The sequence below is a fragment of the Juglans regia genome, chromosome 16 (genome assembly GCF_001411555.2).
Source record: "Juglans regia cultivar Chandler chromosome 16, Walnut 2.0, whole genome shotgun sequence".
In the NCBI taxonomy this organism is placed as follows: Eukaryota; Viridiplantae; Streptophyta; class Magnoliopsida; order Fagales; family Juglandaceae; genus Juglans; species Juglans regia.
In genome coordinates, this window is record NC_049916.1 from 2472116 (window position 1) to 2485931 (window position 13816).

The 13816-nt window shown below is 36.6% G+C and overlaps 2 protein-coding genes across 2 annotated transcripts; one reads left to right on the forward strand and one right to left on the reverse strand.

Moving 5' to 3' along the window:
* Window positions 1-159: 159 nt before the first annotated feature.
* On the forward strand, window positions 160-1968 carry LOC109012543 (loganic acid O-methyltransferase-like). Its single transcript, XM_018994249.2, has 3 exons — window positions 160-285; window positions 474-1139; window positions 1344-1968. The coding sequence occupies exons 1-3, from the start codon at window positions 217-219 to the stop codon at window positions 1692-1694; spliced, it is 1086 nt and encodes a 361-aa protein (XP_018849794.1). The 5' UTR covers window positions 160-216; the 3' UTR covers window positions 1695-1968.
* Window positions 1969-4813: 2845 nt separating this feature from the next.
* LOC109012513 (vacuolar-sorting protein BRO1-like) lies at window positions 4814-13570 on the reverse strand. Its single transcript, XM_018994214.2, has 8 exons — window positions 12834-13570; window positions 11574-12524; window positions 10455-10544; window positions 8775-8843; window positions 7440-7580; window positions 6634-6682; window positions 5703-5806; window positions 4814-5593 (listed from the first exon to the last, which is right to left on the reverse strand). The coding sequence occupies exons 1-8, from the start codon at window positions 13500-13502 to the stop codon at window positions 5063-5065; spliced, it is 2604 nt and encodes an 867-aa protein (XP_018849759.1). The 5' UTR covers window positions 13503-13570; the 3' UTR covers window positions 4814-5062.
* Between the last annotated feature and the right edge of the window lie 246 nt (window positions 13571-13816).

Sequence of the window (13816 nt, forward strand, 5' to 3'; positions counted from 1 at the left end):
ATGATGTAATAAGAAGCTGGGTTGATTTTGTCTTTGCATGAAAGTGTGTTTTCCCTTTGTCACTATCTCTTCTGTCTCAAAGCTCACAAATAATTTATACCTTGTTTGACATTTTGGAATCCAAGGAATGCTCGCACTATATATGTACAAAAGACTGATCAGGATCCAACACTCCCACAACGAGCAAGAACTGAAAGTGTGATATACAGAGAAGTGATGGGGAAGTCAATCGCAATGAACGGTGGAGAGGGCCCCAACAGTTACACCCATAACTCCAAGCAACAGGTCTGTCTGTTCTTCTTCCTACATGTGTAAATGCAGATGAAAAAGTAAATGAGGTGAAAGCTAGCTTCGATGAAAGCAGCTAGCTCTCATGTGGTCAATTGTGAATGAAACTATATTTTTTTTTACTGTGAATCTATGATCAAGGTGAATTCTAAAACCAAGCTTTCCATTGTACTGCTTGAACACAGCGAAAGGGATCAGATCGTGCAAAGGTCTTATTAAGCAATTGCATCCAAGAGAAGCTAACAGTCGAAAACAAATTGAATACTGCAAACCAACAAATCTTCAGAATTGCGGATCTTGGATGTTCAGTTGGACCCAACACCTTTGCCTCTGTCCAAACAATAATAGAAGCAACAGAGCTTACTTTCAAAACCCAGATTCTCGAGTATAAACCGCCGGAATTCCAAGTGTTCTTCAATGATCATGTCGGTAACGACTTCAATACACTGTTCAAAGCGCTTCCATTGGATAGGCAATACATGGCGGTCGGAGTCCCGGGCTCTTTTCATGGGCGACTGTTTCCCAAGGCCTCAATGAACTTCATGCATTCCTCTTTTGCTCTTCACTGGCTGACAAAGGTTCCTGAGGAAGTGACAGAAGAGAACTCTTCCGCATGGAATAAGGGGAGAATTAGCTACGTGGGTAGTTCTTCTGAAGTTGTGAAGGCTTACACAGAACAATTTGTTAGGGACATGGAGGGTTTCTTCAGAGCAAGGGCTGTAGAATTGAGCAGCCATGGATTGATGGCAATTCTCATGCCTTGCCGCCCAGAGGGAACCCTTCCTTCTGAGTCAATTATCATGCAAGTATTTGAGGTTTTGGGATGTGCGCTTACAGATATGGCTAAAGAGGTAATAAGATTTTGATCACTTCCACCTGTGGACTTCACATGATCTCTGTCCATCTCTCTCTGCACTGAACTATCTCTATCAGTCAAGCAATTGGAGAGTATCTCAACTGCAAATGTGTATTATCATATTAGGGTACTAGGTTTGTTTTTTCTTATTTTATTTTATAGTTCTCCTAATTCTGTCTCCTTAAAAACATGCATGCAGGGTCTGGTAAGTGAAGCTCTTGTGGACTCATTCAATCTACCCATTTTTATCCCAACTGGCAACGAAGTAAAAGAAGTGCTCTCAAATATCGAGCATCTTACAATTGAGAAGTCAGAGGAAATAAACTACCCACCAAACCTTAGCAATCTTGAAGATGTTCGATCGTGCATTGGTCATGTAAGAGCAGTAATGGAAGGCATCTTATGCGAACACTTTGGAGCTGAGCTCCTTGACCAACTTTTTGAGAGGTACTCAAACAAGGTTGAACAGTTCTCCAAGACCTCAGTCTTTACTCGAATTGAGAAGCTGGAAAACTTATTTCTACTCCTGAAGCGCAATCCTAGTTCCTAGAATTGCTCCAGAACCGCGCGCCATTAATGAACATGCAGCTTCTATCAACAAATTTCGATCCAAAGAAATAATATCAGAAAGATGCTGAAATGTTTTGTCACTGACTGTTGAAAATTTCAGCATTTTTATATATAGGTATTAATCATTTGGTGCAGTAGTTTGATTTGATTATTCAAAAGCTGCACCAAATTAAGTAATCTGGTTTATGACGCTGCATGTACCAACTTTCATGAGCAAGTCAAGAAGAAATAAACGAAGTCTAGCTTGTCTCCAATTCTTTGAGCCCCACATCATGAACAGAATTTATAGTCACAGAAATGCATATAGAGAAGAAGACAAAGGAGCTAATATCCTTTCATCCTCCTCTATTTTGCCTTGGTTGAAAAAAGAAGGAAAAATAACAAGTACGGGAATCATGATTTGCGTTGCACCAATGGTCATGTATTATATATGATGCATATATGCAGCATGCAGAACACAGCCAAAGGAAGACCTATACTCCTATAATATATAATGCTAACAATTGAATTACCTCTTTAATTGGTATTTACTGATGAAATCTGATGCATGCGGCTGAATCTAGACCTCTCAAACAAACATAAAATTAGTTTGCAAATTAAGGAATTCCATGCTTGGATATATGCCCCCTTTATTTCACTACTGCATAGCTGATAGCTGATAACTGAGAATTACAAATTTACAAGGGAATGAGCTATATCAATCATAATACAAGATCGATGCATAATGATATATCCAGCTTATCCCTTGTGGCACGCATATTACTTTTACTTTTACTTTTACCAAAAGTAGTCAGTACAGTACTGATCATTCATTACTGAGGTCAAAGTCAGTGGGAGAGGGGGAGCTAGGGAGCTTTGTTCAATGCATGGAATGCACTACAGAACTAGCAGTCAATGTTTCTGAATAGCCAAATAAACAAATGGATCATGGAGTCCACGATACGTTAAAGACTCCTTATAGTAAAAAATACTCTTTGTAACATTGCCGATGGTTCTTTTAAAATATATTATTAATTTTTTTTTTAATTTTATATATTGATTTTAAATTAGTATGTAAGATATAAAAAATAGTTAGTTTATAACCTATTGTAAGAAAACATAATTAAAAATATTTTAAGTATGTAAGATTAATATTTAAGTGATTTTTACAATAGATCATACATCAACTTATCTATTTTTTCTCTACATCATTTAAATATTCTTGTTTTAATATTTTTATTTCATTTCAAATATTTCTTCTAACTATTAATGAATTTGTAAAAGAGAGAAAATAATTAAAAATATTTTAAAGTTGTGTAGTAAAATATAATCAAAATAAAAAATCCATTGAAAGGATCTTTTGATCAATTTTTTTTTATATTTTATAAAAAAAAAAATATTTCATACGAGCCATTGTGAATGATATAAAATGCTGGCATTTAAAGTTGAACAGTGGAATATATTTTCAAATCTGTTTTTCTAGGTTTATAAATATGCATAGTTTGCAGAAGCCCATTATACAAAGATTTCTGTGCGAAGTTAATGCATGTAAGCCACGTGGTGGCCATGCCTTACTTCCTTGGGACGGAATCTGTGTAGCAGTGTAGCTGTAACACGACATTACTCTGTATATCCATTAAAACTACAGAGAGATGTTATAACGAATTCGGGAACATGCATCACATGCAAATGGATGTTTGTGAACTTGGTGAAGGGTGATATCAGAGCGCCCATTCTTAAGAAAACTTGATCTCATGCCAACAGATAGCTGTAAGAATTTCTATTAATGCACCAATTATAAGGACTCTTTTTTTTTTTTTTTTAAGAGGACGTAGTCTCAATCTTATTAATAACCGTCACTTACAATGAAGGAAAACCTCTTTTACATAATATGCAAGCACAGTATGTGTTAATTATCATGGTTATGATTATGATGATCATGAATAACAATCATTTCTACTTGTGCTTCAGTGAGGAGTGGTGGAAGCTGCTAGAATAAAGATCAACGAGGTCATAACTAATCACTTCGACATCAAAACATAGCTTTCATCTACTTCTCCAAAGCCAGTGTAATAGCAGACTTAGGTTGTTCTACAGGACCCAATACCTTCATCGCTGAGCAAAACATAATAGAGGCCCTTGAACTCTTATACATAATAGAGGACTTGACACTGATCAGATTCCAGAATTTCAAGTGTTCTTCAATGACAATTCCTCCAATGATTTCAACACTCTTCAAGTCCCTCCCTCCCTCCCAACAGACAATACTTTGCAGCCAGCTGGGGTGAGTGAGTGAAGCAAAGGTGGATTTTTTCAATTTGCCCCTATACTACACTTCCTGAATTGAAGGAATTGATTGGAAGAAATAAGCATTTCAGCATTGAGAGAATGGAAAATCTGAATAACCCGAAGAAGCATGTTATCTTGCCGAAGCCCTCAATGCGTTCTTCATATAATACATGATGAGAGCCAAATTGGAAGGAGAATTTGTGAAGCAGTTCGGAAATTCTATCATGCACGGATGAGTTAATGTTTAATCGCTAGTACCCTGAGAAAGTTGCAGGCTCCTCCTTTTTCTTATATCCAGAGACCTACAAATACATTACATTGTTTGTACTTCTAAAACGCAAGGATTAGACTTTAGTTTCATCAAACCAAACAATAATGCATGGGATTCCAATTCCTTGATCAGCTCTTATAAGTGTAATCAAGTTCAATGATCTATTCTCTTTTACTTTTTTGTTTCATGTATAGTTTAATCTAGTTTTAGAACAATCAAGAACAATGATTTCCCAAGATCTAATCTTTGAGATGAACAAAAAATTAGACAATCTTAATAGATAAAACTAAAAACAGATCAGTTATTCTTGTGTTTCAATTTGGAGATCATACGTTCACTTTTGTTAGTTTTGCATTTATATTGCAAAGAGAGAAGTGGTTATGGGGACAAGGTAAAATATAATTTCCCTACACCAAATATAGATGCTTTGGTCCGTTCAACATAGATTTTAAACAATAATACTGAAGTCACGGGAAAAAGAGACTTGACAGGAAATTCTCCTCTTCAACGTTTCACGAGAAGAAAGCCTCCCTAGTAGATAGAAGATTGTCTATCAAACATGTCCACTAATTAATGCCATTCTATATTTCTCATCATTCATTAAAGCTATACATAGGAAAATCATCGTGTATGCTATTTATTCACATATAAAGCACATTACGCAGACCAACAGAGGGATCACAAATCATAAATGAGATTTAGTTTAATCCAATCCATTTAATGAAGGACGGGACAACATGACAGATAATAAATACAACACAACCAAAACCAATTATATAGCCAAAAGGGTCAGAAGCTACCCAGATACGCTAGTGTTGCTTATAGTATCCACTTTGGTGAGGAGGAGGATAGGGAGCTGGAATGTTATAAGGAGGCCGAGGAAGAGATCCAGGTTGTTGTGCGTGAGCATTGTAGTACGGGCCTCGCCACCCCGGATAAGCTGGTTGGCCATACTCATGGCTTGCAGGTAGCTGCTGTTGGGCCTGAGGAGGTGGATATGGAGCAGCAGAAGCAGGTGGAACTTGGTATGGATGAAGCGGCGGCGGCTGCTGTGGGGAGCTGTAAGGGGCAGGCGGGTGACCGTATCCTGCCATTGTTGGCTGCTCACGGGTATGGTAGTAAGGTGTTTGTGAACGAGGATCTGCCTGCGGATGTAAATTGGATCTCTGATTCTGATATCCTACCGAAGGGTAATTGCTGTTGTTCGCACCTGTGTTTTTGCCATCTTGGAAACTTAGGCCCGCCATTTGTCTTTGCACATCTTCAATCATTTCCCGGCATTGGATGCCTCTGGTCATGACAAAATCACTGCATTGCTGCTTTACATTTGTGATTGCATCCTATTGGAAAAACACAGCTCATATATCAGCTAATTGTGTGAAAATATACCCCTTTTCTCAACATCAAAATAGGCCAAGTGTATAAAGCAACAACTGATCAACTTATTACCTGAAAAGTAACATAGAACTTCAACCCTTCATTTATATTCTCCTTAATCTCACGAAACTTTGCAATGGCAGCTTGAATCTGCTTGTAACATTTTTCACGAGATGCTGGAAATATTGAGGGGCAAAAAGACCAAATCAAAATATATCAAAATGCAGCCTATAAGCATCATCAAAGCAAGGGATTATAGTAGCATGTTTAGAAAGAACGTAAATAACTTTTTTTTTTATTATTATTATTATATTTTTGCCCCACGTTAGTGCAAGAAGGGGAAAATAGTAGCATCTTTAGAAAGGAGGGGGGAAAAGGCAGACAATAGAGGAAAGGCATAACCAGATTTTTTTTCTAAAAAAAAAAGAACAATAAGATAATCCGAGAATGTGATGTCATTTGACCACCAGAATGATAACCCCGGAGAAACACGAATGGTAGTCTTTAATAGACCAGCACAGAAACAGACCCCTACACATGCAAGCCCTGGGATTCAGGTATATTTGTTAGAAACAGGTGGATAGAACAGACACGGATCCTTGCTCCTAAAAGTTTTCAGAAACCAAGGTACCCATGAGTTGATTAACATACTTGAGAAACAGGTAGATCTCATACACCATGTCATAGATGGACTACTAAATCATGGTCATATTGATTAGTATTCCCTGTGTTAATGAGGTTAACACTTCAATCCATCACCAAATCAGATTTTCAACACCCTGCTCTCAAATGTATGCTTTGAAAAGACACCTTAAGTCAGAGTAACCAATAGAAACTGATATGCCTGCAGCATAATGTATATGTGAAAAGTTTTAAACGGCATTAGGCTGTAAAATGCATAGAATGCATGAAGATCTTTCACACATTTAACAATAAAGACAGTAAAGAAAAGAAAAAATTGAATGTGTCCTTAAAAAAGAAATGATCCAACCAAAACACCAACCTTTATAATCTTCAAGGTTAAAGATCGCTGAAAACTCATCATTTTGAGCCTGTACACAAAAATAACAATGTTATTAAGATGCTAAAAATGCTTCATCCTTAACCTTACGAAAATCAAAACTAACAGTTATATGGGTAAAAATGTCAAGTTGATGCATTGCAGGAAAAAAAAAGAAAAAGATGCTATTCAGAGAAAAAAAAATGAAAAGGCTGTGGGAAAATAAAATATTGTGAAACGCCCAATTTGCAATCACTCTCAAACCCTCAATTTTAACAATTACCATCCTAAACTACCAAAAATGGTAATCCACACCCTCCATGAAAAATTTGACTTAAATAAACTTAATAAAAATTTGAAAAATCAAAAATAAAAAGTTAAAACAGGGAAAAAATAATTTTTAAAAAATATTCAAATAATTAAAAACATAAAAATTGAAATTTATTTTTTTAAGAAATTTTTTTTTTAAAAAAAAAAAGCATAAAGGAAAAGGCATAAGTAATTTCATTCAAACAAGAAAAAGCACGAAAAGTAAAATAATCATTTTTTCCTTAATTAAAGTTTAATCCTTTTATTTTAAAAAAAAATAGAAAACATTTATATTTTTAAATATTTTCTATAAAGTTTTTTTAATTAACAGGATACTTTGTCTTTTGGAGAACTTTCAGAGGTGACTGTCTTTTTAAGCGAAAAATAGGGTACTGAAAGTTTTTGCTAGTGTGTCATTGCCGAAATTGATAACATGGGGGTAATTGCAAATTAAGTTACAGTTTGAATGGGGCTTCGTATTTTTCACTAAAGAATTAGACCTGGATTTGCATCAATAATTTTTCTTGCGCCTCAATATTTTGGGCAATTTCTTCACAAATGTGATCATACTTTGATATCTCCTTCCTGAAAAGATCCTCGTAGGAGCCAGTTGATGTCATCAGCTTAGGTAGTATATCATCCTGAAGCCATATGTAGAGCATAAACACTTGCTAAATATATATACATATATATATATATATATAGAGAGAGAGAGAGAGAGAGCATAAGCACAATCGAGTATGTCATAATGTATCAGAGTAAAACTACCAATTACAGGAACAACAAACTGCATAAAAGGAACACTTGATCATTATACAATTTGATCACCGTAACAGGCAGCCATATTTGTATAAAGCAATCCAACTGAATGATTTCTACATGCAAAAGACACGAACTATAATAAAACATGCTCTTTGGAAAACACACATCAGATTACTTGCTTGCGCAGAAAATGCCAAAAACAAAGATAAGTGCAAAACAAGGATAACGTAAAAAAACAAGAGTGGCAATTTCAAATTTTAACTCTGTTCTTACTTGTATGGAATATTCAAAACCAAAATTATTCAGCTGGAGTTTATAGTTTCTAATATTCAGTGGACATTATCATAATGCAGCTATCGAAGATAAAACATTTTTTGATATAATGAATGACCAAAAGCACAAGATATAACCTTAACAACACAGATTTGAGACATTTTCTTCTAATTAGGAAAAACAAATTAGGCAAATGCAGCAAACAACTAATGCTTGACAATCGTTTTGCAACCATTATATAATTTTTGCAACAATTATACATATCTTTAACCCATTTAATCTTTTTCATATTAATGAAAATACATGCAATAATAAGGACCTCAAGACAATCCAAAACGATGTCAGCATCTAATGGTTAAGAGTTATTTTATTAGAAGTGACTTATGGTTAAGAAACAAGTGAAGAATAACCATTAGTTCCACGTTTAGCTCAAGACACAGCCCAAGCAAGCATACATGTTGAACAAAAAAAAACCCTAATTGAAACCAGAGAACATATCAGTCCACAATTTTCTTCTGGGTCAGATTGCCTCTTTTTCCTTTATTGGTAAGTTATGCACCCAATGAGTCATGAACTCAAGACCTCACCTCAATGACTTTATTGGCATTTTTGGTTGGATTGAGGGGAAATATCAATGTCACCTCAAAAAATAAATAAATAAAGACATAAGACCTGGCCACTAAATAATCATATGCATGCAATAAAGAAGCCAAACAAGGCATAACTCTGCACTTCTTCTGTACAAGGGTGCACTCTTTTCTTTCAATGAAAAATTATCAATTATTGATAATAAAACACACCTTCCTTTTCATCTCTTTAAGCATGTCTTCAAGACCAGCCCGCTGTGCACCAAGAGTTTCCAATTGCCTCTGTATCATTGAGCATGCAAAGTTAAAAATAGTTTTTTTTATAAGTAGCATGCAAAGTTAAAAATAGTCAAACATAAAAGTAGCACATACAAATCTTAAAACACCTTTGAGATTAGGAATGGGACCTTTAGATCTAATCTCTAAAGTAAAATATTTAATGGACAGATCTTATTTCTGGGACACTTTGCCTAAGAGTCCTTGAAAGTAAGAAAGTAGATGTATTCCAGTTTACACCAATGTTTCCAGCTCCCAATATACCATGTACAGTTTCAACTCTTTTTTTCTATAAGTAAAAAGTAATTTTATTAGAAACAAATGTATAGGTGAAGCCCTTGTATACAGGAAGTATATAAAAGAAAACACCTAGATACATTCTAAGAAAAACAACAGAAAATCACGTACAGTTTCAACTTTTATGGTAGTTTGTTTGTTTTGTGTACCACCACTCCACATATCTAGTCAGTTTAAAGAATAAACCCCAAAATGTAGGTTTCAAGAACATGTTGACACAGGAAGCGGATAAGTTGGAGACACACGTGCACACATGCATGTATGTATGTATTTATATAGATATATAGATACATTGCATGCCAATGTACCACATGCCAGTCATTAAGCACAAGTCCAAAGCATCAGTGCAACTGGTTAATACTTAACTTCTGATAAGTAAAAGTGAATTTTATTAAAGCAAGAACTAGGCATAGCCCAAGTACATAGGAAGTATACAACTAAGAGCACCTAGTTACGATTAGGAGCTAGAGATGGATACAAGGAAATCATGGAAATTAGCCCCATTCAAAACAATAACCATGGCCCAAAAAGCGGAAAGCAAAAAATTTATGTGCCACATGCAACTTGTATTTGCACCTCTTAACAACTTACGTGCCGCATGCAGTGCAGAAACACTTATTTCTCCAATCTTTCTACAAATAGCTAGGAGTTCATGGGAAACCTATCCTTCTACAAATTCTAAGCATTAAAATTCAGACTTTACAAACCTAGAATAACGATGCCAAAGGTAAAGTCCAACCACAAAAAACAAATCAATATAAATACATGATACCAATTATATTTAAGTAAAAATGTTAAAATCATATATATTCAATAAAAATAGAATGATATCATGCCATTTTTAACTATTAAAACAGCAAGATATCTACACTGTAAGTTATGTGAAACAACCAGCATGATGTGCCTAGACTGTTTACATCTTGTCTAAAGCTTCACAAAATTCTCCAAACAGGTTCAGCTCCTGCCTGGGGCGTGCTTACACTGTAAGTATTCTCGAAACAGATGAGAGGATGAAAAGAAATGTCCCTTATGACATGTACATAATTCGCTGCAAAAAACTGATTTTTTTTTTTTTTTTTGGGGGGGGGGCAAGGGGGCAAGGAGAGGAGTGAATGATAATAAAAATAAATAAAAAATAAAAAGGAAGAAGAACAAAAAAAGAGCATAATCAAGCATTATATATTGGGGAAAATGTCGAAAAGACTTCTTTGGCTCATAATTTAAAGAAGAGGAAAATCTGATCTGTGTTCTTGAGGTATGCCTATTGTCGTCAATAAAATTAACATTTACTTATCAAAAACTATTAAAGAAAATATTTACCAAGCTCTGCTTCAGGGCACCAACGACAGCATCTTCATTGGAATCTAGGGACATTATGGGTCTTGCCAAAGTTGGGAGGGCCGATTCAATCTGACAAAAGAAAATCCACATATAGGGTTTCATAGCATGTTGAACTAATAGACAGCAGTAAATTATTTAAAAACCAGCAGGTAAACAACGCTGGCCAATCCATAGCATCAAAAGCTCTATACCTAGATTGCTAAATCTAAACGAGGAAAAATACAGGAGAAAAACAAAATGAAGCAACTAAATGAAACAGTTTTTCAGTAATTTGTGAATTCTGATTATCCCAAAAAAATATTAGAAGTGGGCACTGCAAAATGCTTTTATTATTGGTGTGAGAAAAGGCGAACGAAAACTTGGGCCATATTTGTTTCACTAAAAATGAAGAACAAAGAAATAAAATCCTAACAACTTCTAAAAAATTTGAAAAAATAAAGTCTTATGTGGTAGGAAAATGCATCCAAAATTCTATTGCAGAACGTATTTTTTCTTTCTAGAAAAAACTAAACTTTTGAGGTGCTGAGTTTAATTTAGAGATATTTCAGAAAGCAAAGTTCTCAAAAATTGAAAGTATCAATACCTTCATTGTCTGAGGCTCTTTCCATTTCTCCATTCTAATAAAAATAACTCAATCCTAAACAAGTTGAAAATTGAAAACAAAATGTTTTTCAGGATTTTTTTTTTTTTGATAAGTAAGTTTTTCAGGATATTATTACCAAATAAAATAAACTTTCCACTAAAACAAAAACAGACTAAACTTAAAGGGCTACAAAATTTGTCCCAAAAAATCTAAATATGCAAAAGACAAAACAATGAATAAAGGAATGCCTTTGAAACTCTTATTAATACATTTTCCATATAGTCTCTTTGCTTAAGTGCATGACTGATGGATCCCACGAGAACTATATTATAGTAACCAGAGTTTTTTTTTTTTTTTTATTCATAGGAACGGGAGGCATAGCCCAAGTACACAGGATGTCTACATGAGAAGTATAGAGTTTCATTTTTTTTATAAGTAAAAGAAAGAAAGTGATAATTATAGTAACCAGAGTTAACTATTAAATATAAACAATAAAAACTATTAGACAAACATACCGGACGGTGATCAAGGATTGACATCAGTGCTGAATGTTCCCTGACTGAACGCTCAATACGGCCATCACTTTCAGCTGCTTGCTTCAAGTTAGCCGCAAATCTATTCAACCTATCCAGTAAATTCTTTGTTAGAGTGCTGGACTGAGGTCTGGTCCACCGTGTTCCAAATTGGCTTCTAAATTGAGCATCTTCTCCTTCCTCTTTCTGCAAGAGCTCCTCTATCTGGACCAGCATTTCCTGGTTTACCCTCCTCAGATCCCTAAGCTGCTCTAACTCTGCTTCCAAACCAGCTGGACCCCCACTTATCTGCACTGCCTCCACATCTTCTTTAAGATCAGAAGGGAGAGTAAAATTGCCTTCTAATGCAAATATAGATTCCGGTTGGTCCATCTCCTTGAGCCTTACTCGTGTCAACTCACTGGCTTGTTGTAATTTTTCAGCTTGTGTTCGAATAATGTCATCCACCATTTCAGTGTACCTGGAAAGAGCCTTAGCGCTGCTGTCCGGAACAAGACTTGCAAACATCTTCTCCTTGCTTGCATCCAATACGTCATTCATTACCATTGACTTAACCAAGGAGAATGCGGGAAGAGGTGGTAAAGAACTGGGGGAAGGAACCCTCATGAGGTAAACCCTATCATTCTCTTTGATGGCCCTCTCTAGGTTTCGGTTTAAATTAGCCTCCAACTTGTTAATTGCATCCAGAAGTTGTGCTGCAGCACCCTTTGAGGATTTCTTTACCTCGGTTAAAGCACTAACCCCACTCCTCAACCGTGCGATTTCCTCCGCAATCTCTTCTTTCTCGTGAAGCTCTAAACTGTACCTATAGCATGCTTCTGCATAAAACAGAGCTGTCTTCAGTTGCACGTGAGATATCCAGCCCTTTTCAAAATGCTGGTTCAAAGGTGAAACGTTCAGGGCTGCCAAAGCCTCCTCATAGTAAACCCCCACCTGTAATGACGTCCATATCTCTAAGAAACTTGAGACAAAAAGAATATCGATGACCGAACAAACCCGACATAATGATAAGTCAAATTTTATTCTACATGTGGGTTACAAATATGTACTAGAGAGTCCCAAATTACAATTTTATTAAATGCAACTACAGTTCACTATAGCAGCACGTTATCGCTATTGCAAAAATCCCAGTTTCATGTTTTTTTTACGAATGAGCCAAATTAACAATCCTATCTATTTGACCAAATTTGATCACTTATCTAATTCATTTAGTTGTTACCTAACAAATTTTTGTTCACAGACCTGCCTGGAGATCTTGCCGCAGACTCCCGGGGTGCTCCCTTTGGCTATGGTATTCTCGAACACGCATTCCTGCGCCTGCGCCAGCATCAGGCGCTCGAGCATGCCGGCACACTCGATGGATATGTCCACAGTCGAGGAGCTCCCGATAGACGCTTTTGTAGACGCATTATCTCTCAGAAACGCGAACGCCCCAGCCGCCCCCATGAATGCGTGTGATGCCTGCCTCCTTCCATCGACCGTGGCCCGATCGTAGGAGAGCCCAATTTGGCTGTACACGGCGCCCAAATTGAAGAGCACGGCGGCCTTCTCCAAATGAATGTTCTGCTGCGAGGCCTTATGCTTCTGCTTAAAAGCATCGTGCCAGATGAAGGTGACAGTGTTTATGTGGTCCTTGTCAGGGGAGATGGGGAAGCGAGTCTCGACGAGGCAGAGGGCCTTGAAGTAATTCTGAAGGATATCTCGACGGGCGGTTGGGGTAGGGTCGGATAGGCGCTCGATATCGGAGCGGAGTTGGTTAAGAGTTTGGAGGTCGTCCTCGAGGTTCTGGGCCTCGCGGTCCGAGTAATTGAAGGCGATGAAGTTGCGGAGCGGGCGGTAGAGGTCGACGGAATTGGTCTTCTTCTCGAAGATCGCGAGCATTATATTGGTGGCAGTCGCCGATCCAGCCATAGCAGAGGAATCGGACTTGGATCGAAGAAGAAGAATTGGGTGAGTCAATCCGAGACTGTTTTTATTTTTCGGGGGTGATGCAAAGTAGAGCAGAGTCGTGCGATTATGGATCGGTGGGCCCAATTAGTAAAGCGTTACCCACTGCATGGTTAAGAATAGCCCAGGCCCACCAAGTGTGTCCATTACGCCGCGCTTCAAATAACACGGTATCGCACTCTTTCTCGAGACACGTGGAGTCCGCGTACCGCCAACGTTGTGTTTATATAAAAAAAAAATATTTATCATTTATTTTTTTTATCATCTTCTCAACATTT